This window comes from Harpia harpyja, chromosome 15, assembly GCF_026419915.1.
Source record: "Harpia harpyja isolate bHarHar1 chromosome 15, bHarHar1 primary haplotype, whole genome shotgun sequence".
NCBI lineage: Eukaryota > Metazoa > Chordata > Aves > Accipitriformes > Accipitridae > Harpia > Harpia harpyja.
The window spans coordinates 16903719-16930849 of record NC_068954.1 but is presented as its reverse complement, the minus strand read 5'-3'; the positions used below and the strand labels follow the sequence as shown (position 1 = coordinate 16930849).

The window sequence follows — 27131 nt, the reverse complement described above, 5'->3', positions numbered from 1 at the left end:
GGACCTCGGCACAAGGAAGGTCCTGGCCAAAAGAATGAAATCCAAATTGAAGGGAAATCTAAAACAGTGTGGTGATTAAAACAAGACAGGGTATGGAGTACCATAGTCACCTATGGTGCTGGAGTCAGCAGGTCTCCCGTGTTTTTCCTGCTCTCCACAGGCACGTTCTGCTCACGCCAGTAGGTCTTTGAGAGCTGCTGAAAACTAATACAAGCTCTGGGAGATGTGGCTGCTGACACTTGACACGCTGCAGAGAAACTGTGTTCCTGCCACAGCTCAGCAGCATTAGGAGGTCTAAAAATGACTGTTCCTGCCAAAAATTAAACCGCTATCATTCAAAATTGGATTTTTTTCAAGAGGGTTGGAGAGCCCTTGCTCCGGAGGGCCCACTTGACTTCCCCCAAGCTATGCAAAGGCATCTGCTCTCTACTCTGGCTACTTCTGGGCCACTGAAGTATTACAGAATCATAGAATGGTTTGGGTTGGAAGGGACCTTAAATATCATCTAGTTCCACCCCCCCTGCCATGGGCAGGGACACCTTCCTCTAGACCAGGTTGCTCCAAGCCCCCTCCAACCTGGCCTTGGACACTTCCAGGGATGGGGCATCCACAGCCTTTCTGGGCAACCTGTTGCAGCGCCTCACCACCCTCATTGTAAAAATTTTCTTCCTTATATCTAGGCTGAATCTACCCTCTTTCAGTTTAAAACCACTACCCCTCGTGCTAACTAAGTGCCCAGGCCGCCGTGCTGGCAGCTCTTGCCTCCAAGCTTGCGCAGGTTTGCGGGAGGCTGGCTCCCTTTCTGCTGCCCACCTCTGTGGGCGGCCTGGCACCTCCTGAGCCCTCAGGCAGAGCGCAGTGGCCAGCCTCGCTGAAGGCTGCTGCAGGAAAGACAACTGGAGCGTGAGTATGTGTGCCGGGGGTGTAATCTCGTGTCTGCCTCATGGCATCCCTCCTGCCATCCTCCAAGGATGTGTTTTGCTTGGTCTCTGCAGGCACGGTAAGACAATTCGCCATGTAAGCTGGAGAACCTTTTTCACAGCAACACGTTATGCCTTTACTGAGGGTTACATAGAATACAGATGCATTTATTTCTGTTTCACAGATACCGGGAATTACAAAGAAGTTAAAATGCAGCATCTTAAGACGTGTCCTGCTATTCCCTCTTGCATTTACCCAGTCTATGTGAAGATTTCATCTGATCTCTTTTATGCTTCAGCTGAAGACAGAAATAAGGTATTTTTCTACTTCTGATAATAAGCAGCTAATACGTTAAGATGCAGGTAAAATAAAGGCAGAAACCCTAAAATACCAGGCTTCCCTGTCAGGGAGCACTGAAAATAAACCATTTTCTTTGGAGAGCCAACTTTCTGTTTTACTTTCCAGTCAGCTAATGGTAAAATGTAGTGATTTTTCTTCTAGGTTACCTACAAGAAATAAACGGGAAGGCCAGGATGGATAATTCTGAAAACCGATCACAAACAGCTGCTCTGCAATAGCGTGCAAGTCCCTCTCAAGATGGATGATCGCTGCCCGCAGCGAGGCAGCACCAGGGACGTGCCTCCTGCTTTTGCTGGAGGATCCATGCCAAGGAGCCCTGGGTACCACGCCAATGCTGGGATCCCACCCCAAAGGGACTGTACAAATCCTATGCTCCCTGACGGCTCCCAGGAGCCTCGTTTGCCTAAGTGGTGGGATTTCAACTCTGGGATGACACTGCGTACGTGCTGGATGGTGGGCTCATTCCCCTTTTCATCTTGTGTCCCATGCTGGAGAGAGGACTATGTTCGAAGAGACAGTGCCAAATTCAGACCTGGACCGGAGGCTTGCACAGGACAAGGAGTGAATTTGACCTGCTTTAAGTGGCAGGAACATGAATTTCATGCAGCTACCCCTTAAGTGAGATCTGAGTCAAATGATTTTACTGCATTTTTTTTCCCCTGCTAAGACAAAACAAGATCTTCCTTCAAAGCACTATGTCTCAACACTTCTATTCTAGTATGACACTTCAATTCTAGTATGTCTTAATTTGTAAATATCATTTAGAAATGAGCTTCTAAATATTGATTCGCAGGACGAATGGGTCCCTCTTCCAGTGGCACCGATCAGAAATCAGCAGTTGGTGAGGATCTTCACGCTCTCACTCGGAGATGGTCAGGAGGGGTTTTCTCTTCCGTGCTTCCCAAGCAGCCACACTGCCTCTCACGCTTCACCTCCCTTCACCACCCACCTCTCCCGTGCCATCTCACTGTGCGAGGGGTTATTTTGTCAGCAGCAGTTTTGCTCCAGCTGGGCCTCCAGGAACGTGCTTGACGTTCTTGTGACATGGGGTTGGGATCAGCGGCAGTACTCCCGCTCGATGCTTGCCATAAGCTCCTCCTCTGAGTAATCGTATGATATTGTGGACTTTCCCGACGGCTTCTTGCTGTTCCTCTGTGGGCATCTGCCGGGGAAGGGAATGAGTTATTGGTGTCATGAGAGAGAATCAAGCTCTGAAGGCATAAGGTGACCCGTACTTAATTTTTTTGTGAATGGAAAGATCAAGCTGCATGTGGCTTGCTGAGACACAGATACTCTGTCACGTCTAGTTCCCATACCCCACAGGCACATCACTTGCTGACATTTGCTATCACTTGGCATCTATTTTAGTCTGCGAGTTCATTACAGTACAGTCCTTACAATGCTTCAGATCAAATTCCCAGAACCTTTCGGTGAGTGTAGGTTCAAGGCCCAGTTAAAGCACTGCCTAACCTTTACTCTAGTTACTAGTTCTAAGCTTTTATGCAGAAAGGGATTTTTTGTTTGTATCTGTAAGGAATTGGAGTTGCAATCAAAATATGAACTCGGCTACCTCAAACTGCTCTTATGGTTTTTATTTATTTTCACATCAGCACAATTCTCCCATGAGTGGGAACTGATGTACAATTCAAGGGACAAAGGGAACTGGCATGGGTTTTATCAGTATTATCAGAGGTGGTTTATGTTGGGTACGAGGGAAATCTGTCCCTAGCTGCCTGAGGGAGGACAGTGAAAAGTCTTCTGCAAGCTTTGACCACTGTAGCTCGCACTACCAAATAGGTCTACTTGAGCTTGCCCCCCAGGACTCAAGAGAGGAGACAGCAGCTGACAAGTGAGTGCTCCTCCTTGACCTTGTACAGAACCGGGAGGTGAGCAAACCAGGCCATCATGCTCGTCTTCTCTGGAAGCTGGGGCATGTGGCTCCATGAAATGGAGGTAACGGTGGGGTACAGAGCTAAGTGGAGCTGCTCTGACCTAGCTGCGTTAACACCGCACTCCCTGTGTGTCAGAAATAGTTTGGTGTTTTTCCTGGAGCCACCTGATGACCGGCTGGCATGGCAGCTGGGTCATGCGGGTGTCCTACACTTCTTTACGCTGCACCGTGCCCTTGATGGCAAGTTCTACTGGCAGCAAGTTGGATTTAGCAAGTGGACTCTTCTGCTTAGTCCTTTTGTTCATTTTTCTTCTTCTGATGGACCGTGAGCAATCCGGTTTCCACCGCAGTAAATGAGAGCTGGGAAGAAAGCTAAAAGTCCAAGAGTTTGAACCATACACCAGTAGCTATAAAGCAAATTCTTTGTAAGAATGGGGAAAAGGACATGTAGAAATCTGGCTTAAATGCATGATTTATTGATTTAAATTCTGCACTGTGACAATCCTTGAACTAATTTTATATGATGTGATGAATTAGAAGCAGAGCTCTTGGCAGCTTGCTTGCAGGCCCACAGAAGAGTCATTGTTTCTCTTAGCGGTTACATAATTTCCCACTGTTAATTATTCTTGACGCTTTGGCTTGCTTGGTGACCTCCAAGCATGGGAGAAAATCTCCAGGTAAAATTCAAACTCATTGAAACATAAATGTGCTTTTATAAAAACAAAAGCAAGCCCCCCTGCCATGCACAGCCCAGAGCTGAGAGGAAGAGAGACGGCTGTGTTTATTCCAGGAGGAAAGTAAAACTGAGTTGCTGCTCATGTCCTCTCTCTATTGTTGCGGCAAAGTTCTGTATCATTTAATATGGAAAAACTGAAATAAATTAAAAAATGAACGGTTCAATCTGGATAAAAAGAGAAACTTCTGCACCCTGAGGACAGCAGGCAGAGGAACAGGCTGGGGCTGCACAGGCTCCATCCTTGGAGGCCTTCAAGACCTGATGGGACAAAGCCCTGAGAAGTCTGGCCTGATCCATCTTGGAGCAGGAGACTGGACTAGAGACCTCCTGAGGCCCTCCCAACCTGAACCTTCATCCTAGAGGCACGTGGCTGCAGCTCCGCTGCCAGCTGTTTCTGCTGGTCCTGGAATTAAGTGAGAGGCTGTAGCGGGGAAATCCCGAGCGCGGGATGTGGGCAGGACGGGAGCTGGTGGACCACGAGCCTGCTCCTGCTCTCCTCCAGCTGCTCCAGAAGGAGAGGAAGCCCCTCGCTGCTCGCGTCAACACGCAGCCAGGGCTGCAGGTCAGGGCCGGCAGTCACGCTGAATCCAGCTGAGGGCTGTTAGGCTTTCCGATTCGGAAAATAACTTTTCAAACCCTAGATGTTCTGGGGGAAGAGAGAAACCTGGAAAGGAGCAATGCTGAGAGGGAAAGAGCTAGCTGAAAAGTGTACGAGAGGGGAATTTGCAGCACGGCAGGACAGCAAAGAAAGAAAGGCCAATGCAACTCTGTCAAGATTACTGTGCAGACTTCGGGGTATCTCATTACTAAAAAGTTATTAACAGCTTGGAGGAAGTTTAGAAAGCAGCAGTAAAAGTGATTTAAGGGGCTAGAGTGAAGCAATTTAGGAATGAGGAAAGCAAGAAATGGGCTGCTTTTCAGCTAAAGGCCTCTCTGTTTAAAGATTATTAAGGGAAGGAGGAATTTATTTATTTTTTTTAAGGGAAAGACAATGAACTATGTAATCAGGAGAAGGAAATGCGAAGGGCAAAATTAGACCGAAAGTGAGCAAAAAACCACCTTTGAGCAAGACATCGGGCACGGTGTGCCAACCTCCCCAGCATCGGGGATGGCTGGCAGTGCCGCGTCCCCGGTGTCAGGCAGCTGCCTGGTGCGGGGGAGAGCTGCCCGTGGGCTCTGGTGACAACGTCCCTGGTGAGTGGCTAGGGTGACAAGCTCTGAGGTAGAAACCTGAGTTAAGTGACTGAAAATTAGGCTGGGGTGAATCTAGGCCAGTGTTTTTTATCGTTTTGCTGAAGATGGGAAAGTCCAGGGTTAATCATTATGATGCCTTCTGCAAGACCTTGCAGCTGAAAAATGGGTCAAAACAACGCCCCAGTAACTCTGCCAGTGACATGAGCCTTGGCAGCAATTATAAGATCATTACAGCGTTCCCGGGCTGTGTCATCTCACCCGTGGACTACCAGATGCCAGAGAGCAGTTCCCAAAAGAATTGTAGGGGGAAAGAGAGGTAACACAGCACAATCAGGAACACATCCAGCTGTGTTCCCATGCGCATCGAAGGTATTTATTAGGGTCTGGTTTAGATGCTTATGTGGTGTCACGCAGGCATGTTTGCAGTACAGGAGGTGTACACCTACAGCATCCATCTCGCGTGACCGCTCTCTTGGCAGATAGTATTAAGTCTCCATATCTAGTTTTAATTCTCCTTGCTTGACATTTCTTTCTTCTTTAATTAGCTTTATGGGAATTGCTTCAGTCAGCAACTCTATCAAGACAAGGCTGATTTTTGCTGCTTGTAACGTGAGGGTTTATCTAGAATAATTCTAGCTGCAGAAACGTGAAGGATGTGAACCTACACACATAACTGCTGTTTCTGGGGCTTGATTTGATCCGATTTCTTCAAAATGCAGTTTTGCTGTGTGCTGGACCATTTCCAAAAAAATGTTCGCATGCAATTCCTGCCAGCAGAAATTGCAGCCCTGCTTATCATGGGCAGCCCAGGCACTTCACATGTGAGCTGCACTATGGGGCTTTGCAGTGGGTATAAAGTAAATGTTATCTAAATGAAAATAAGCTCCTGCTCTGTCATCCCAGATCAGAAACCAGTTTCTGCTGTCTCAAGTCTTCCCTTTGCGTATCAAAGAGGGAGGGAGAAGGAAAGCCTTGGCAGGGAGTAAAGGGCCAGCGGGAGCCTGGGGCTGGGGAGCTCAGTGGGGGACTGCAGCTGGGCAACCCCAGAGGAGACTGCTCAGTTGCCATCGTAGCCCAAAGCCCATCGAGGATGCTGGAGAGCCCAAGAGAGGTTAAGGTCCCCTTGAGAGTGCCTGTATGAGCCTCACTGTTGGGAAAGCCGAGGGCAGCCGTGTTTTCTGAGCACTCCCAAAACCAGCAGCCTCGCCAGGTGAGCTCCCTGCCAGCTGGGAGGGAGAGGAGGAGGGAGAACGGTGGCTGGCGCCTGGGCTCTCCTGTCACATCTATCAGCATTGCTTGGCGTTAGGAGGTCACACAGCCCGACGGCCAGGATCTGCAGATTAGTCTGCTCTCGAGTGCTGCAGGAGCAGTGGGGCTGGATGACAGTCAGAGCGTAATGTTGAAGACAGTTGCTCTTTAGTGTAAGGAGATGATATTTTAAGATGGTTTTTCAAGCCTTGTTGTTTCATCTGTGTTTTTTTAACACGTGTCAAACTGTTCCCATTGCTCTTGGTGCAGGCAGACTGGGAGGTGCAGACTGCTCAGTAGCTTTTGCTTGTGGAAGATTTCAGATTTCTTCTGTTTGGCGCTCAGTGCAGTACGTCCCCACCATTCCCCTGTCCCTGAGGGACACTCATGTCTCTAACTGGTGTAGCATGGGAGTGTCTCCTGGGATTTCTCTCATGATTCCTGGGGAGCAAAGAGATGCTATTCTCCTTTTCTACATGCTGCAGAGCCCACAGATGACCTGTGGGTGAACCAGGGCCTGAGCTACTCATTGGAGCAATCTTCCCCAGCTTTTCACAAGCTCCTTCAAGGTGCCTCTCTGACATGTGGACATCCTAAATTCTGCATTGCTCATGACCAGGAATGAACGTCTATACTGTACTTGAGCTGGACCCTGAATCTTCTCAGGCGGCACAGCTCCTGGATTTTTTTTAATTGGCAAACAGGTAAAGGACAGAATATTTAGGGCTATAAACCATTTCACATCATTCCCACCTCTCTTTGGCACAGTGGGAGGCATGCAGGAATAACTTTCCCCTTTATGCTCCCTTTGTTCCAGCTGCTTTCTCCCCCTGAAGACATAACGAAAGCACAGGGTACTCACTGATGGTCAGCGTTGTTGTTCTCTGGGCCTGGTGGGCTTCTGGTTGACAAAGCCTGGGAAAGAAAAAAAGTCACGTATTTCAGTTACAACACTTTAAAGTCGAGGGAGGTGATTCTCCCCCTCTGGTGAGATCCCACCTGGAGTCCTGCGTCCAGCTCTGTGGTCCTCAGCACAGGAAAGACAGGGACCTGTTGGAGTGGGTCCAGAGGGGGGACACAAAGATGATCAGAGGGATGGAACACCTCTCCTATGAGGACAGGCTGAGAGAGTTGGGGTTGTTCAGCCTGGAGAAGAGAAGGCTCCAGGGACACCTTACTGCAGCCTTCCAGTACCTAAAGGGGGCTTATAAAAAGATGGAGAAAGACTTTTTACCAGCACCTGTAGGGACAGGACAAGGGGCAACGGTTTTAGACTGAAAGAGCATAGGTTCAGATTAGACGTGAGGAAGAAATTCTTTATGATGAGGGTGGTGAGGCACTGGAACAGGTTGCCCAGAGAGGCTGTGGATGCCCCATCCCTGGCAGTGTCCAAGGCCAGGTTGGATGGGGCTTTGAGCAACCTGGTCTAGTGGAAGGTGTCCCTGCCCATGGCAGGGGCGTTGGAACTAGATGATTTTTAAGGTCTTTTCTAACCCAAACCATGATTTATTTCTAAGAAACCTATTTCTGTCTATAGCGGGCTGGTTTAAGCCCCCAAATAACCTCTGTGGAGACAACACAGGTAAAAGAGAGTCCCCTTTACTAACCACCATTCTGCTTGCTTTGTTTCAGTGTTCAGGGCAGCTGGGTGGCTGCAGGCTACAAAACCACAATCACTGAACATTAACTCATTAAACCCCCCAGTTTTCCCATGAATATGCACTGCCCTACCAGCTGACAGGTAGCAGCATGAACAAACCTGCTACGGAAGGAAGTTACAGCAACATGGACCCAATTCTTTTCACCTGACAAAGCCGTTTCTCTGAACTGATCCATCTGGAGTGAAACATCCACCCTCCCTATGCTGGAAGCCCACAGGTTTCCAATGGGGCACCAGGGGTGCAACCAAAGCCAAACCTAACTGCATTTAACATGAGAAGATGATGGGACCCTGTGTCTGTCTGAGCCCCCAGCTGGACCAGTAATAAAATGAACCCCCTGCAGCCACATGCTACTGAGAAGAATATGACTTTCATCTTTTTCTACTTCTTCAATGTACTCTCACAGGGAAAGGGAGGGGGACAGGGACAAGGGCTGTGGCTTTGCACAAAACTAGACCCATTTTGGCTTGCCATTATTTTTTCTGAGCTGCAGTCCTAAAGCTGGTGGGCGTCCTCCATGCAAGTTACCCTGAATCTCATGATGACACTAACAGATGTTAAACGGGTAGCACACAGAAGCAAAGCAAGGACTGGGCTTCCAGAAAATAGAAATGAAAAGTTATTTCATCAGCGTGGAAAAGAGGAAAAGATTTTTCTGTACAAGAAAAAAGGGAAGTGAAGGAACCAGGGAGCGGTGTGGAAAAGCTTGCAGTTCAGAGCCATCGCCTATACATCTGCTGTGTGGTGTTTTTACAGGGCTGGACGGGATCAAGCAATCCCTCAGTAAGATCATGTATCTGCTCTTGAAATAGCTGAAACTTGCGCTGCCTCGAGGTCCAGCAGTGCACGAGACTGGTGCTGGTAAGTGTGGGAGCTATGGAGGGGAGATACCCCTCTATAGGCAGTGCCGGTAGAGGAATGATGGCTTCATGCAGTTTTGCACTGATTTAAATTGGTTGGTATCAGTCAGCTTGTATGTGCCGTCCACTGGATAGAAATGTCCACCTGGGTGTCTAACTGCTGTTATTGCATGGCACATGATTTTCATTTCAGAGGAGATATTTTCACTGCACTCCTTCCTTAGCTGCTTCACATGTGGACGGATGGGAGCTGAGGTTTAAACACAGCCGTCTCAGACACTGCTAGGCAGGTAGGTGCTCAGCAGCAAACTGTTCGGCTCTTCCCTGCTTCTTGGGTGGGCTTTGTGCTGCCGTGGTCACCTTTGGCTCCCATGCTTGAGCAGGTGAGACGGGGGCTGCAGCGAAGATACCTCTCATGGCGCTGAGTCAACACCCCTTCCTTAGGCGAGCCCTAAGCAGCTTCCATTTCTGGGGCTGGGAAAGGTGTCTGCTATCCACAGCCTTTCACCTCCTAGCTGCTTGCTGAAAATTATAAACTAAATCTCTGTGAAAGACTTGTAACATCTTTTGATACCTGTCAAAAGGCACTCAACTTCCTTTCAGAAGAGCCCCCGCTCTTTGGCAACACTTTGTTTTCTCTGGAAGAGCTTGAACTGTTCTAGAAACAGCTTCTGGGTCCAAGCAGAGATGAGGCTATGTGAGAAAGCTGACGGTAAGGGAAGAGAGTTCCCGCCTGGTTTTTTAGCATTGTTTCTTGGCAATCTCCCACAAGCGACAAGAGCAAGCGGCAGTGCCAGGAGGATGCTGTGCTGAGCTCCGAGGCTGACTTCTCCCGGGCGCACACCCCACAACGCAGCCCCTCATCCTCATCATCGCCATCACCCACCGGGCTACTGCTGCCGCCCCGGTTTCCTTCCACCAGGTGAAGAACATTATTCATCCTCAGCACCAAGGGGAATACAGTTCTCCAGGAGTGCTTTGATGCTGCTCTTCCCACAGCGAGAACCCAGCTTCCAACACTTCTGGGCAAAGGATAGGTTTGGATCATTGTAGGGAGGGGTTTGAATTGTACAGTAGGTTGTCTTTTTTTCTTCCCTTGTGGCTGACTCCTCCATATTACGAGCTGTACGTGTTGTGTGGGTGGAAGACAGAATTAATTAGTCATCAGGATGGAGCAGCTCTGGTTAGCAAAATCTGCTTCTCTGTGCAAAATCAGCTCCCACCTTCTCCAAGGGATCTGTCAGCAGCAACGCTTATTTCCCAAGAGAATTCAGCATTGGCGCAGGTAGATCTCTGCTGACATTTAATCCGGCGCATGAGGAAAAAATGGTGGCGAGTAAAAACAAAAGGCGCCTCCAGCCTCTGCCTTTCCACCGCCGTCAGAGCCTCCGCGCTTCAGGAGCTGCTCCTCGTCCATCCGGGTGAACGACGCCTGGCTCCGCGATGCCGGAGTGACACCACGCGCCGGGCAGCGGCAGGATGCGGAGCACCGGCTGTCGCAGGCAGCGAGACATAACAAAAACTCACCCCACCCAGCCCCCTCGGGATCGCTCTGATGCGTATGTTGCAAGTTCAGCAGATAATTAGTATTAGCCCTTTATGTGGGTTAAGATGATGCGCACGTCACGACACTTCAATATTATGGGTTCCTATCCTACAGCTAAATAAGTAATTGCTGGCCTGGTTGGCCTATGCCCTGTTAAGAGATAAATGAAGTCAGCTTCTCCTTTCTGCAGCTTGCAGTCATCTTTTTATTACTCATCCAGACCGCAGCGTGCCTCCTTGTTTTCCACCCTGTTCCCAGCGTAGGCATCTCGTGCTGGGGTCTGTTGTGCTGCAAAGCCCCACATCGCCCCCTCCTCCAAGTGTAAAGGCTTGGATATTAAGCTCACCCAGCACGTGCTTGGGTTTAATTTAATGTAATGAGATGTGAGGCGGAGTGGTTCGACAGCCGTTGCATACACAGTTCAGCCATCCTTTGCGTTATGGCAGCGGCTCCTGGGAGCAAGGCAGAGCGGAGAGCTGGAAGCAGGAGCTGTTCCTCTCTACCGTGTGCATGAACCAGCGCTCCCGGGGTGCAGCTTCCCACTACCCCCAACCCGCTGCAAGCTGTGGCTGGTGCTCCTCTCGGTCCTGCCAGCCCTTACCCGCCCCGCTCCCTCCCTTCTCCCGCTGTCAGCTCTAGCGGCTGCGGGTGAGCTGGGTGAGAACACCCTCCCCTGGGACCCGCAGGGCAATCTGGAACCGTGCACCTTCAGAGGCTCTGAGATGTCCCCGAGCTGTGTTGAAACCAGTCAACTACAGTTTTGACTATTAAAATCACATCGTCTCCACAACTGGGTGGCCCAATTCAAGCTGCCTCTGAGGGATGGTCCCTGTGCTGGCCCCTGAACTATGCCGAAGCATTATTTGGGAGGCTGCAAGTTGGTCCTGGCAAAACCATGCCAGCTCAGAGGGGCAGACCAGCGTGGTCCAATGCCAGGCAGCTCCTATGGTAGAGCTTACCAGTACAGATGCAGCCTTGAGATATTGTGGCGTAGAGACATAGACCCTGAGTGGTCCCATCATATACAGGGGAACCTCGAGAGTGGCTGAGCCACCTAAAATGTCTACAGGGGAGCAATGTGGTCCCCTGCCAGTGCTCATCCACTGGGGTGCGGTTTCATAGCGTGGCTTTTCTGCAGGATATAAGCTAGTACCTCCTTTCCTGCTTCTGCTCCTCTCAAATCCCTCTTAAACACCCTGTGAAGTGGACCAGGGGACCGGTGTGAGCTGAAATGAAAATCCCCCCCACCCTTGGAGAGGAGGGAGGCGATGTCAACCAGAGAACGTCGCAGATGCAGTTTGCAGCAGAGCTGCAGACAGCTGAGCTGGTACAGCAGAAGGGCAGCACCCTCCAGCGACGCCAGCAAATGATGTGGGTGGCTGAGCCGGTCATCACTGGCAAAAACAGCCTCTCACAAACCCACAGCTGGAGTTATCGCTGGCAAAAAAACCCCTAGCTTACCTAACATGTCAGTAGGTACCAAACGGGATGTATAGCCCCAGCTGCATCCCAGGCCAAGCACTCCCAGCCTTGCTCCGGTCTGCAGCAACATCCTCTGGCCAGCGAAGGAATTAGGAACAGGCGGTGGATGGGAAGTGGGCAGGGATGCGGGGAGTTCCCACGCTTCTCTTCTCCTGCCAACTAAAACACCAGCTCCCAGCTATTCTGCGCACGCCCTGTGCTTAGTTTTTAGATCAGGAATGGTTTCAGGGCAAAAGCGACCCATGCTCTGCCAAGTGATATGGGGGGAAAAAAAAAACTAGTCAGCAGTTTTCCGAGTCCAGCTGCAACACAGCTGTGCTGGGAGGGTGACACTGGCTGAGGGGACAGCACAGCTCACTGCTTGCTGGGCTCTGGTGAAGTTTCAGGTGCTTTTTAAAAGACAAGGAACATAACGTGAGAGAGAGGGAGACCTTTTGCTCAGCAACCACCAGATCCATACCTGGACATTAACTGCAGAATCTGAAAATAATCTGACTTTTGACTTTTCACCTAGTTGCTTCCCTAGTTTGGAGTTCAAGGAGTCCCAGATATTCAGCTGGAAAAGACCTTTTCTGGAGCACCCTGGCCAGTGGAGCATGGCTCCCTCCACAACTGTAGAACATCTTGACTCGAGGGCATTTTTGACCATTAATACAACCAGGAAGAAAATGCTGAAATAAATTTCTAACAGCACTGAATTAGAAAGATCAAATTTCTGTTTGGGGGAAGCACATTTTAACAAGAGGAGAAAAATAAACCTATCTGAGTAAGAAACTAATGGGGCATGACATTAAATGTCCCCACAGGACCCTACGTGTTTGCAGCTGGGACCAGCCAGCCACGAGATGACGCTGCGCCACATCAATCTGCAGAAAGAACATTTATCTGGCTGAAAAAAAATCAGGCAAATCTTTGAAGACCTGGGTGTTTTTAAAGTATATGATAGTCCCTCTAGAAGTCGGTTAATATACCCGCTACCTGTGTTATTCCCGCACTGCGGCTGGGGTGATGGGCTTACTGTAATCACAACCCGTCTCCAGTCAGGAAGAGTGATGGCGCCATGGAAAAAGCTGTTAAAAGCAAGACCCTAACGTGTCTGCGTGATTCTTCCATTTCAGGAAACCAGTGGGGAAATGCCTGAGGCTGTGGCCTCTCCCCTGGTTTCCACCAAGAGCTGCCACCCTGCTCTGTGCTGCGGCAGCACCTGCAAAACCACAAATACTTTTTCTGTCTTGAACAAAGAAACAAGGAAAAAGCACGTACAACCATCTGGAATTGAGGCCAAACCTGAAAATGGACATTTGATGCTGGTAAGGAGGTGTTGGGGTCTGCTCCAAGCTGGGTTCAGGTTCCCCATCAGGATTTGGTTCCCAGCCCGCTGCTGCGATGTGCTTTCACCCTTCTCACTCCCAAGCACTATTTGAATGCAATAGAGGCGGCTCAAGCCTTTAAATGCAGCCACATCCCTCTCCACCAGCCCTTGCCGCCTGGCCCGACTGCCCGTTGGCGCTGCCAGCTTGCTGCTGGATGACCAAGTGCATCAGGGTTCAGGTGTGAAGCATGACATTGATGCACATCACGCCCAGGAGAAACCCAACCGTGACAGCAGAGACCTGAGTCCTGCTTGCAGGCAACCGCTCTCTTCTGGCTGGCGGCAAATTCTCCTCTCCTCTCCTCCCACTGGCCAGAACCTGCTGCTCCTCCACCGGCTACTTCCCATCAGGCTTTTCTACTGTAATATCTCCTCACTGCCTTTCCTCCCCCCCCCATCTTTTCCCCATTAGCTCTGTTGAATCAACTCGTCCTTTCTTCTCTGAAATTTCTTTGCTCACCCTCCAGTTTGCACAGCTGAACAGGGCAAAGCAAGCAAGTTCCCACCACAAGACAGAAATTACAAATGACTGGTTGAGAAGCTGGCAAGACCGAGAGAAACTGCCCTCAAAATTCCTAGCAAGGAACTAGTGACACAACGAAGCTGGTATCCCTTTCCAGAAACCTCCTCCGCCAGCCTCTTGGAAAGGGTGGGACTGCAGTTTACACAATGACCTAAAAGGCTAAATTGCATCCAGTAAACAACCAAAACTTGGTGCTGCAAACAGTTTCCTCCCTCCTTCTCTCAGGCTAGTGACTTTTTAGGCCTTGAGGAGTCAGAACGGTAAGCCCATGACTGCTGTCTGTACCATGGCCACCTCGGGTTCAGGTAAAGAAAGTGCTACCAAGAAGAGCTTCAAGTTTGCCCTGAAAGTATCTAAGACTTCTCTTGTATGTCTCTGCTATCTTTGAAAAATACTGGTAATTCCTTCCTGTCTTTCCAACAACCTGTCTGGGTGCAATCAGAGATGTGAACTTCCTTCCCAAACAAGAGGTATCAGCAGCAGCTGGACGAGGAGACACGCAAGATGCTCGGCATCACCGTCGCCTCACGGGTGGCATAGCTGCGTGCTGCACCCACTTGGCCACAGTGGGCGACCGAAGCCCCACGTGCTTGCTTCAGGCTGAATTTTGAGGGCCCTCACGAACATCTCTGTGCTGCAAGGCGTGGCGGCGTTCCCACCCTGCGGTTGCACCGGGTGTGACCGCAACCCGGAGCAGACAAGGTGATGCTGTGGGTTCCTCACCATCCTTTCTGCCAGAGGAGGAGGTCTGCAGCAGGGAGCTGGGCACGGTGACACCCCCCCACCACCCCAGGGGCCACGTCTTAAATTCTTCAGCCTTTCTGGTTTGCTCCTTGTCATTAGTTCATTAGTATCTACTGCCATGGTATACTGTCTCTCTGCTGATTTTTGTAAAGAAAGATGGGGGCAGTTCCGTTGCCTTTCTGATATGTAATTACCCAGTATATACATCACTTCAGAATAGAGCTAAAATACCTCTTTATGCACAGGACAATTCACAACTGGTATAATTATTATTTTTAAAGATCCAGCCATGATATTCACGTGTGGAAGCAGAGGGGAAATGGACACCAGCAGCCTCTATTCCCATAATTAAAGATAAAGGGGAGAAGTCAGGAGGACTGCTCATAAATGAGAGTCCCTCAGAGGAAAAAGCAGTGCTGGACTGAGCTCCAGTTCATACCACAGGAGGGCTGGGAGTTAAAACAGCAAGGAAAAAATATCACAATACATGACCTCTGGTTTTTTTCCATTTCCAAATCTTACTTTCTTTGAGGTTTTTCTTTAAAACTTGTCTTAAGAAAAGGGTTCTCATACCGAACGCTGCCAAGTTTCCTAATGGCAAAATTATTTTGTATTAAAGTCATCCTTACCCCATGGACATGCAGTTCGGCAATGGAAATGATACACTTCTAAAGAGCAAAACTAAGGCATGCAAGGCAGAAAGTTCCTGGGTCCTAACGATTCGTTTCTATTTTTACATTTATTACTTTAGTCTGACGACTTTAGTGCATCTGCAGAGAGCAGCGTTTATCTAACAAACAACGCACAGCTTCCAAAGCCAAGCTAAGATGAAAGAAGCCAGTGATTTTTGACCTCATCACCAGATGATATAGATGCTGCTGTGATTTTTGGATGGGGAGGGGAGAAAACTCTCAACTTCCTCAGAGGCAAATCCATTATTTGTTAAAGAGAGAGAGACTGAAACGCTTCTCCAGGAAGAGCCAGACTGCAATTGTAGCGGATTGGCAAACACTAAACGGCACTTCGTATTCACGTTTTTAAACGCCTGTTTACAAGCCCGACCCAGGGAAAAGCAGGAGCCGCGCTCGGTGGGGCTGAGCTGTTTCCACCAGGCAGGAGAAGGACCTTTCCCGTCGCCCGGGGCAGCGGGAGGACGGGACTCCCGGCCCTTCCCGGGACGGCGTCTCCCTCGCACCAGAGACGGAAAATACGACGGGCGCAGCCAACGGCGTCCAGCCTGGTTTGCCAGCAAAGAGAAAAAGCGTTTCGGGCCGTTCGTATTTTGAGGCAGCCGCGGCTGCAGCAGCCACCGGCGGCTGTGGCAGGGCTCCCCAGCCCGGCGGGGGGACACCCACCCCGCCCGGCCGCCCGGGGGGGGGACGACGGGGGGTCCCGGGGAGGGTCCGGCCGGTCGCGGGGTCCCGGCCGGGGCCGGGACGGGCACTTACCGCCTGCTCGGGCGGGGGGTCGCCGCCGCCGCCGCCGCCCCCGCCGCAGCGCCCGGCGTCCCGGGGCGGGAGGATGCCGCCGGCGGCCGGGGCTCGGCGACCGGGGGCGGGCAGAGCCGCCGCCGCCGCCTCCTCGCACTCGGCCAGCACCGTCTCCAGCAGCTCCCGGTTCTCCGCCGCCGCCGCCGCTCTGCCCGCCGGCGCCGCCGCGCTCCCCGCCGCCGCCCGCCGCCGGCTGCTGCCGCTGCCCATGGCCGCCGCCGGTCCCGGAGCCAAGGGGCTGCGCCGGCGGGGGGGGGCGGCGGGGAGAGCTGCCGGGCCCCGCCGCCTCTCCCGGCCGGGGCGGACGCGGTTCTTGGCCGCTCCCCCCGGAGCCTGGGTGTCCCAAAACCTTTTATGATTTTTTTTTTTTTTGGGGGGGGGGAGAATCCCACCCAGAAGCGCCCCAAAGGCCAAGAGAAGGAACTGGTGACGCAGGGGAGGGATGCACGGACGTTCCTAACCACGCTTTTTGAGCCCAGAGCGTGGGCAGGCTGCCTCGCCCCACTTAATCCTTCCAAAACCTTCCAAACCAGCCCGTTATCTCAAAAACTTTCAAAACCAGCCCGTTATCTCAGGCCTCCCGTTCCTTACACGCATCTCCTGGAGCTGGAGGGGGAACGTTGTCATCTTCAGGCACCGTGCAGCAGGAACAGCAAGCCTGGGCTCAGTTCAAGCACACCGCACTCAGGCGGGTCTTGCAGACCTTTGGAGAATAACGTAGCCCGGAGGATGTCATTTAGGGCAGGTTTTGGGCACTGAGTGGCAGTTCGGGCAGTGTTGCTGGGCCCGGGAAATTTTCTGCCCTCGGACTAACTAGTGAAAGGAGAGGAGTTTCAGGGAAGCCCCCGTGCAAAGGAGGGGATAGCTGGGCACCACCTCAGCCCGTCCCCACAGATGGAATCGCTCTCTGCTTCCCAGCAGCTTGTCGAGCCTGTGGAGCAGATCCCCTAGCCATCCTCAACTGCTTCTTTCTGTCTTTCCTTCCATCAATAAAACATTTGCCCAATTGTTGGACACTCCGGAAGGTATCGCTCAAATTAAAAAGCACCTGTTAAAGGCAAGGCTGTCATTTCCCCCCTGTGGGGGAGAGCAGGGGGGTAAAGCAGCTGTTTGGTTTCCAGCCCCTATCTGCAGTGTGCAGGTCCCGCAGGGCTGCTGCTCCCCTCCTTCCAAACTGGAGGCTGATAAAAGCAGGAGGGGCAGAGGTGTGACTCCTTTTGCTGCTCCTCATCATCGATTGCAATGATTGCATCTACCAGTCATTCATTCTGCCAGTTCTTCCTAAACCACCAAGCTAAAGCCCAGGAGTTTGTAACAGAAGGCCTAGAGGAGGGAAGGCAATGAGCAGTCAGATCATTGCCAGAAGGAAGAGCTTATAAGAATAGGGGGCTTGTAAGAAAGATGAGGACAGACTTTTTAGCAGGGCCTGTAGCGATAGGACAAGGGGTAATGGTTTTAAACTAAAGGAGAGTAGATTCAGAATAGATATGAGGAAGTAATTTTTTATGATGAGAGTGGTGAAACATTGGAACAGGCTGCCCAGAGAGGTGGTCGATGCCCCATCCCTGGAAACATTCAAGGTCAGGCTGGACAGGGGTCTGAGCAACCTGGTCTAGTTGAAGATGTCCCTGCTCACTGCAGGGGGGGTTGGACTAGGTGGCCTTTAAAGGTCCCTTCCAACCCAAACTATTCTATGATTCTATGAAGGATGTTCTGCAGGAAGATGATCAGCTGGGAGTCTGGGGATGTGGTGTCACAAGCAGAGCCTGGCTCCGGGGCAGGGGAGGTGACAGATAATATGGATTGGATCTGAGGCAGGTGTTGGGGAAAGGAGAAGCGATGCGGCCTGCTTGTTGAGGAGGAGATGGCAGAGCTGAATTAAATAGCCCCAAACAAAATGCTCAACATATGAAATGGCTGAAGGACGCAAGGCGAGGAACTGCCATCGTTCTGCTCTGACCTGGCAGCACACACTTTATGAAGACCTTCCTCTTGGCAGGGAGGCCGAGGCACTCTCAGTGGCAAGGTGGTCGTATTTACTGAGCGGTTAAAGGCAGCCCCGTCTCTCCCCATGCACCGCGTGGCTGCAGGCACTGGCACATCTCACATGCATTAGTGTGATGGGCTGTTCCAGCTGGAGGAGAGGGGAGGGACAGGAGAGGACTTTTGACATTGGCCCTGCTAACGACACTGAGGGATTTCAGTCCCAAGCTTTAACTCAAGCCGCTTCCTTGAATTAACCCAACCTACATCGTTTCATTGCTGTAGTCGTATTGCTTTTTGGATAAGATGTAAGCATCTCTGAAAGCAGAGGAGGCAGCTGGGGCTTTGGGCTGGGGGGGAGCAGAGGTGTCGTCAGCTCCCATGGGCTGTGGCGGGGCTCTTCCTCGGGGCTCACCGGGACATGGGGCTCTGCCACCTTTTCCTGGCCTGTTTTCTCGGTCTGCGAGAGGTAGCGTTTCTGAGCTCTCCCCAGCGTGGGCTCCTGGGGGGCTGCGGGTTGAGATTCACTGTGTGTGGCACATCCCTCCCCAAGGGGAAAAGCTCTGCAGGCATCAGGGGCAAGAGCATTCTCAACAAGAAGTGAGCAAATTCCTCCTCCTCCATCCCTGTGGGCTGTCTCTGAAGGACTGGAGCCTCCTGGAAAGTTTCATGGCTGCCCCCACGGAAACAGTTCATTCCAGGGCAGTCCTCAGATTCACTTGGAAGAGTTGCTGGCTCCATAAACTTGCTGTCAAAACAAGCCAAATGCCTTGCGTTTTGAAGCAGCTCGCTGCTGGAGCCAGGAAAGCATCTGAGCAGTGGTGACCCCGAATACTGCTATGGTTTAGCAGTGACACTGAAGGACTCTGAGGCATTTCAGTGATATTTCCATCCTGCGAAGACTTTAGGACTGCTGAGAATTAAAGAGAAGATTTTCCAAAAGCTAAAGGCCCAATAAGCACATGAATTCTCAGGAAAATCAATGAAAATTGGCTATCAAATTCCTCTTTACAATGGACCAGTGGCTTTTAACACCATTTCCCGGAAGGGCCAGTGGATAATATCGTGGCTCATCTTCAAGAACAAGGGTTGGAAGTGTGCAGTGCAAGTGCCAAGTATGGCATGTGGATCAATTTTGGATGGCACCCAGCCAGGCCAGCAAGGAGCCAGGAGCCTTTGCATCTGAAGCACAGTGTTGAGAGAGCCAACGGCACCGGCTCCCGGCTCCTCCCGAGTCCTGCGGGAGCCCAGGAGCTCTTCCGGAGGACGATGCTGGAGTTAGATGGTAGCTGGCCTCTTCTGACTCTTGCTGTGCTGGCACCCTCAGCCTCTCCTCTGGGAAAGAAAAGGATGTATGCTGTATGTGAAAGGTTGCCTACCTCTGTTAGACAGCACTTGTCAAACCTAGCAATCATTTCTTCTAATAAAAGAATTAATTATGGAGATATATATATATATGCATGCATAGACACACACATCTATACTTACCCATATTAACACCCAAGTCTTGCCCAAACCATCATGTTTATTTGAGGAACATGGGTTTATTTTAAGATTGCTATTATCCATTGAAGCCACTAGTACTGATCTGTCCTGCTGCAGTATTTGACTGGACTTGCAAGAGCAAAGGCCAAAGTGGAGTCGAGACATGCAATTGCCGGGACAAAATGTGACTTTCAGATCTTATTTTCAGATTGCTCGTTCCCCAAGTATGAGAATAAACCAGACTGACTCTGTCTCATCCCGTATCTCATCTTATCCCCAGACTACAGGTAGGACTGTCACTCTTCTCTCTCCTGACAGTCTTTCGCCTGTGAAGGAACAGGGCACGTGAAAAATTGCAGGCAGCTCCAGCCAAGCTGGTTGTTCCCTGCCTTGTCCCCAGCCCCTGGTCGCTGTGGGGTGGTCTCACAGACCTCATCCCACACCTCATCTCAACCTCAGAGTAGACTCCATAGTCCCAGGCTTTCTCTCTGTTGAAGCCAAGGGCTTGTTGTTCCTCTGCGATCCAGAGCCTGAGCTTTTTGCTTCCTCAGGCCTTTGCTCTCTGGCTCCAACCCCTGAAGCAACCCCCTGGCCACAGGACAGATCTTCATGGCTTTAGCCGGTGCAAGGACCAGCACAGCCCATCCCTCGTGCTTGGCAGCATTGGTGCGAGGAGGGGATGGAGAGGATAGAAGAAAGACAGATGCCAACACACCCTCTGCACCACAGACAGGTTCCCCTGGCAGGAGCAACACCCTGAGAGGGTCCCAGCACCAGCATTTGGGAGGGGGTGTTGTGCCTGGGCTGTGTTGCTGTTCACCCCGGCGAGGCATGATAGGCAGCTGTGACACTACCAGTAGTTACTATGAGAGCATCAGAGAGCAAACGTATGAGGAGTTTCCTTGCTGGGTAAAATAACAGGCTCCCTCCGATATAATAACCAAAACAGAACCTGGGGAGCTCTGTTTTTTCAGGTTTTTGTTCCCACCAGAAATTTTCTAGGCTATTTGCAGTTAGTTCACTGAAGGAGCTGATCTTGTAACAATAAATATCACACCACATGTGTTTAGGTTTTGTCTTCTTTCCTAATACTTGCTGTATTTTCAGCAAGTCTTCAACAGAGATAGATACGGTCCCTCGGCATAAGACCTCTGGAAAGCGATGAGGCTTTTTGTGGTCATCTATACTAACCACAAAAAGGATTACAATTCAAAGTTAAAATCGATCATGTCAGAATGAATCTCTCCCTCTTGCTCACTGACTAAAAGGGTGGTTTCTCCTCTGCTGTCCAGGCACCCCAAGGTCTCCCCGCAGGGCACCCGCTTCCCTGGGATGCAGCACGAAGAGATGCTGCGTCTTCCCGGCTGTCCCCTACCACGGCATGGACGCTGGCCGACCACTGCCAGGACCTGGACACTCCTGCCTTGCACCATGAGGACCCGCTGGCAAGTTTGGAGTGAGCCTGGAGATCTTGGTACAGATTTTTACTTGGATTTATTAGAAGCAGCCCAGTGAATGTGCATTAGAAGTTTGTTTAGATTTCAAACTAGCTTAGGCAGCTTTTGCCGTGCTCTAAGAAGAAAATAATAAGATTTGGTCTCCAAGGAGCAAGCAGGAAAACCTTCATCTTTCCCAATGCAAACTGCTGGACTGGTGTTACCCTTCAGTGAACAGGTTTATTTATTAATCTGCCTTTCTAGCATTAACATGTGTGTAGCAAAGGCAATGTGTACATTGCTCAAAGCAGAGCCAGCCTCTATCACCTGGCTTTCCAAACCTTTTCCCAGATATCATCTTCACTTGGGTTTTTCTACAGTTCTGACCCAAAACCTCCTGCAAAAATTTATTTCTAATTTTGACAGTTCTTCAGGCCTTTGCTTTGATGCAGAGACCTCACGTCCTGTGAGTCTGAGCCACGTCCTGACCTGATGTGCTGTGAAATACAGCGCATGGAAAAAGCGGCGCTTGAGAACAGAGCACAGAGCCAGCGTTGTCTGCTTGGGGACCCAAAGGGGGAGCGGGAGGAGGGAGTTGGCTTTGCTGCCACAAGCTGTCCAGAGAAAAATAACTGCAGGAGAGGGGCCAGTGAGACACAGAGAGGAAAGGTCCAAGAGGCTGAGTTGGAAGGTGATGGTTAGGAGTTAATGTTCCTAAGCCTGCTCCATCTCCATTGCTGCTCAAGGTGCTGCCGCATGCTGAGCGTCCCTTTCAGTGGCTGAGATGAGCTGGAAAGGTGGGTGCTTCGCAGCAGGGGAGACCGGTTCCCTTGCTGAAGAGCCGTCCTACAGCAGAACAGGGCCAGGACACAGCGGGGAAACCGCAACTAGAGGAGGGATGGAGGTTGCCCCTATGTAATTAGTGGAGCTGGGCTTTGGCCCAGGGCTGGAGTTTGACTCATCTAATTTGCAAAAAAACTGCTGAGAACAGATGTTTAAATATAAAAGCATCTTTTTTAGGAGTGTCCTTTTAACACATCTTGGATTTTACTGCACCCTAAGCATTGTCAGTAAACACTTTTTTTCTCCCTGCTCCCCACATTTTAAGGAGAGGGCTCTGCTTTGTTCAAAAAAATGAGAACAAAGACCTGGCCGAGGGAAGAGTTACATTTTGTGTGTCTCACCACTCTGTCTTTCTGCGGTCTTTCCTTTGGGAGCGTGGAGGGCTCGTGCCGTGGGAGCGCTTCCGCCAGCGGCAGCTGCAGCCGGCTCCTACCCCAGCACCTCTGCGCGCCGGAGAGGCAGCTGTGACACAGCTGGAGTATGACGGTATGTCCCGTACGAGCGGCTTGCGTGCTGACAAGACAAGCCCTTTCTGTCGAGTCCCTGTGCGAGGCTCAAACTACGGCCAGATGAGGAAAAAGGCCAAAATCCCACTGTCACCTGCGGTAGGGGAGGGATGCTCTCAGGCATCCTGCGGGTGAGGTGCAGCACCGTGCGGATGAGTTAGTGTCCACCTGGTAGTGCTGCGATCCCAGCAGTGACTTACAACTCAAACTGTGACTTCAAGTCGGTGACCACAGTACGGATGTCGTTACCAAGGTGGGGGGATGATTCAAGCTGTCTGTGTGGTGTTTGCACCTCACTGGTAGCATAAATGCCCCCCACCCCGGCCCCACTCAGCTCCTTCGAGTTTGGCCCAGCTTCCTTGTTTCAAGCCTGGCTTCCTCCGGCCCTTCCCGGTGTGACTCCCGACCTTGCCGTCTCTCTGAACAGGGATGCCCTGTGGACCTCGCACCCCTGCCCCATCCCGGGTGGGCTGCTCTTCTGCAGAGCCCTGCTGGGCTTCCTGCTGCAGCTCCCCGCCCGTGTCCATCTCCTCTCCTTGTCCTGGTACTCCCGGTAGGACTTTGTGGGTGACCTTTAGAGACGGCTGCTTCTAACTCTGTTGGGTAAACACAAGGGTGCAGGGAAGCAGAAGAGCTCTGCAGAGATCTTGTGGGTGTATGAAGCTAATCGGCAAGAGGTGAGCCTCCCCTTCCCAGCAGAAACTTTGTTCTTGTTCCAGTTTTGTGAGATCGTTTCTCGTCCTCAGTGTGGACAAGGTCTGCGAAGTCTATGAAGACCGGCTGACCTCAGAAAGCCTAACGTCCCCAGCGTCCGGCAGGCTACAGGATTTCAGCTAAGCAAGGCGCTATGTCCCGACTTCGGCAGAGTCAAATGCGCTGTAGGATTGCTGGCTTGGGCCTCGGCAGGCTTGCACAAGCCTGGGGTGACACCAGGCAGGGCGTAGGTGAGCAGGCAGGTGACACCCAGCCTGGCTTCCTATGGCAGAAGCAGCTTTGCTGCCTGGGCAGCACCCAGTTCTCCTGCGGCTTTTGCCCTGTCCCAGCCTGGGAGAAGGCAACCGGCTGCAGGAGTGCTTCCCCGGCTGCACGCTCAGCACAGACGTGCCGCAGCCTGGTGATGCTTTGTCCGGAGAGCAAAAGGCAGCGGTGGCATCAGGGAGTCCTGTTGGTCCCCTTCACCAAGCTGAGGTATTGCAAATGTCTCTGACCAGGCACGTCTCTCCTCTCATACCTCCACCTCTGCTTTCTGTTCCAGCCTGATAGCCGGCAGCCCTGCAAATGAGGCGATGGGGGATCAAGGGCAAACGTAAACTACTGTGACTTGAGAAACTGTTAGGTTTGTTGGCCTCCAGCCCTGCACCCTTTATCACCACCTAACTGGGACTCCTGTTATTAAATAAATATTCTGCTGTTCAGTTCTACGGAGCCAGGGCCAAGCCTTGTTTGTGCAGGGAAGTCTGACAGAGGGAGACCACCAAATATAGATGCAATCAAACTGGTTTAACTTGCACGGAGGAAGAAAATGGCCGAGGTAAGTGCCTTACCATCAAGCAATAATACTGGCCTGGTATTCAGACATACATCTGAGTTATGGGAGCTGCCAGGGTTATCCCCTGACAGCAGGGCCGTGCTAACTGTCCCTCTGTGCCCTTAGCCCACTTCAGGCTTGAGCTAAGCCCATGTCTGACAGATGAGCTGGGTTAAAAGCATGCACTTGGGTAATGTCAGGTTTTATGGCTCAGGCCATGGAATAACTTGATGAGTGGCTGTAACGAGCTCTTGCCTGGTCCCTTCATGGTATGCATGACCTATCCTGGTGCTAGCAAACCCGCGTCTCCTAACAAGCCCCAGAGAGGAGGCAGGTTTGTAACAAAGATCTCTGAAGCTGGCCCGTGATAGAGCATAACCATCTCCTGGGTGGGGTGGAGGGGGGACCACAAGCCGGGTGGCCTGACGGCGAGGCAGGGTAGGATTTTCCAGGGCTTTATCTGCAAAGGGCAGTGTGAACGGGATCGGATCCCCCTTGTGCTGGCAGTAACAGTTGTGAAGAGACCTTCCTTTCATCTACCCTGGCTTTAATGTGCAAAATCATGTGCTTTTACCTCGAGGGGAAGCCTTTGCATTCCTCTAGTTAAAAGAACTTGTACAATTTTTGGTATTTCACATGTGAAGAGACTAATGGCAGGGAAGTTTTTAAAAGCATTTCCTTTATAAAAAAGTCGACCCGTACAGCATGTAGCTAATGTACAATATACCTTTCAGAGTGTAGTTAATGATGTCAAGCTGTGCTATTCCAGAAGGCAGGTCTGAGGTTTGGGAGCACAGGGATTGGCGTTGCCTTCACCTCTGTGCTGCTGGGAAGTTACAAAAGCGAAGGAGGAGAGCCAGGATTGCTCCCTTGATCTCCACCAAAATATGGGTCACAAATCCAAGGGTTTGGGTCTTATAAAGTCAGTGACTGCATCTTCTCTGAGAGGCAAATCTGGTAACACAGAGTAGTCTGACTGGGAATGGAGATGGGCAAATCGGTACTGCTGGCAAGGAAGATTTTTGCTTTTCCAGCTCATGGAGGAGCAGAGACTCCAGCAAACTATGGTTCAACTGAATCTCCACATTGGAACATAGAACCATTTTAGATGCCCTAGAGATGTCCCACCTGGAAGGGTCTCTAGTCCAACTCTTTGCTCAGTGCAGGGCCAGCTGGATCAGGCTGCTTGGGGTCTCGTCCGGTTTTGAATATCTCCAAAGATGGAGACTCCACATCTTCTTTGGGAAACTTGCTCCAGTGCTTGACCACCTTCATGGTAAAAACTCATTTCCCTTGTTCCAATGTGAGGCTGTTGCTTCTTGTTCTGTTGCTGAGCTCCTCTGAGAAGTCTCATGGATGTTATGACTGAGTAAAGCACCGATAGCAGCCTATGTTTGGGCAATCAAATTCTACCTCGGGAGGGATAGTGTATTTTTGCTAATGTGCATGCAGCCTGTCTGCATGGCAGGGAAGAACAACACATGGCCCAGCTTCTGACCTGTGGAAACAACTGAACTAAATGATAATGCTTGCTTTTTTGCCTTTCCCACAAGTGGGCTACTGAAACTCTCAGGTTCTTTGCTCAGGATTATTGCCAGTACTCACTGGCATGACCACCAGTTATTAGTTCTCTCAAAATGTCCATGTGACATGTTGATGGACACGCTGAAGCCATGATCTAGCAGTGTTGCTGAAGAAGGGCGAGGGGCAGGTTGTGACCGCCAGTCCCGAAGCCAGCTGGGCCAGTGTGTACCTGAGGAGCACAGGATCCCGCTCCCAGGCTGCCCACTGGGATGTCTGAGCTGCATCTAAGATTGGGGAAGTAAATCAGGGTGGCAAATAACCACTGGCTGGAGTGGGAGTGCGAGGGCAATCGGAGGAGAGCACCAAAGCCTGATTTCCTGCACAGTGGTAACCGTGGGCCTGGAGCAGGCAAACACCACAAGGCTCTTTCCACCTAAATTTTCCTGTGACCCGGTACTGGGTTTGCCAGGGTGTTGTATCAACCGTAGGACACAAAGCTGCTGGGTCTTGGTGGTAAAGATCTTCCTGCTGGGAGGAGGAAGAGGAGGCAACTGCTGTGCATCCCTGGCCCCCAGAGTGCCCACCCGTGGCCTGGACCAGCCCCACGCAGGTCCATCAGCCCGGGAAAAGGGTCCAGGAGGCTTTGGGGAAGGGGTCCTTCAGGTCACTCTGCCACAGCCCCGCTGCTTTTTGGGAGCCTGTGCCTGCCTCAGCACACGGGGGCGAGCCTGAATGTCGTCCCTCTCTGTCCCCTCCACCAGTGCCGGCCGAGTCTGGGCAAAACTTGTGTCCCTGGCGTTGAGCTGTGGAGGCAGCTGTGTGCTCTGGGATGGGTCTTGGGACTTGGGAAAAATCTGGGAAATGTTTCCTCTGAATTCATCCATACAGGTCACCCTCTTTCCTCCCATCTGCGCCTCCCCCACTGCTCGGCTCAGGCCAGCCCCGTACCCACACTCCCTGCAGCTCCGTCCTTCCCTTGGCCTCCACCAACGCTGGGAAGATCAGCTTTGCACCCACACCTCTCCGCCTGGAGACTAGCGTGAAGAGACTGGAGCTGTAGAGAGGTGGCCAGGCTGTGTCAAGTGGCCTCTGGTCATGGACAAGCCCCGTCTAGCTTTATTTACCAGCACAGATGGACTCTCTGAGTCTTCTCTGGAGCCAATGGAAAGCTGGAGGTAGATGTAGATGTGTGTAAATGATAATCTTAGTGGATTTGTCACCTATGTGTGGCTGAAGATTGAAAACCTGAGCAGAAGAATCGGGGAGATGGGGGTACTGTATGGGGGCAGACCCCAGGGAGCAAAAATGCTCTGCATAGAAAAGTAATTTCAGACAAAACTGTGGGTTCTGTCACATGATGTACTCGTTACCTTTACTCTCACATGTGATTTTCTTCTGCCATTACTCTGCTTTTCTATAGGCCCTAACTGTTTATTACCATGATGCCAGGCATGACCCCCTTAAATGACCCTCTATGCCCTTGATTTTAAAAATCTGTGTACAATACCACCTGGACATCATCTCTGCAAAAATCCTTCCTTTTCTTGCTCTAGGGCTTTTGCCCCTGTTTAGCCAGCTCCCGGATGGTATGAAATGTTAGCAACAATTCAGTAGTGCTGGCAGTCAAGTCTGTGTTTCCAAAACACGAGGAGAGGTTCCCAGTAGAAGGAGGTCAAGTGCTAGGAATTAGTACTCAAATGACATCTGGCAGTGATCAAAAGGAAACACGGTTTTGCCCAGGAGATATCAAAAGTTATATCTGCTGAAGGCCTTTAGTGGTCTTCATTAGCAGACCATA

At 51.2% G+C, this 27131-nt stretch overlaps 1 protein-coding gene across 2 annotated transcripts; it reads right to left on the bottom strand.

The window, feature by feature from the left end:
- Nucleotides 1-1067: 1067 nt before the first annotated feature.
- On the bottom strand, nucleotides 1068-16358 carry CYS1 (cystin 1). 2 transcript variants are annotated; one of them, XM_052809514.1, is made up of 3 exons: nucleotides 15987-16358; nucleotides 7213-7265; nucleotides 1068-2446 (listed from the first exon to the last, which is right to left on the bottom strand). In XM_052809514.1, exons 1-3 carry the CDS (start codon nucleotides 16236-16238, stop codon nucleotides 2338-2340), a joined length of 414 nt encoding a protein of 137 aa, XP_052665474.1. In that variant the 5' UTR covers nucleotides 16239-16358; the 3' UTR covers nucleotides 1068-2337. The 2 variants fall into 2 exon arrangements, with proteins under 2 accessions (XP_052665474.1, XP_052665475.1); XM_052809515.1 differs by having other exon boundaries at nucleotides 1068-2443.
- Between the last annotated feature and the right edge of the window lie 10773 nt (nucleotides 16359-27131).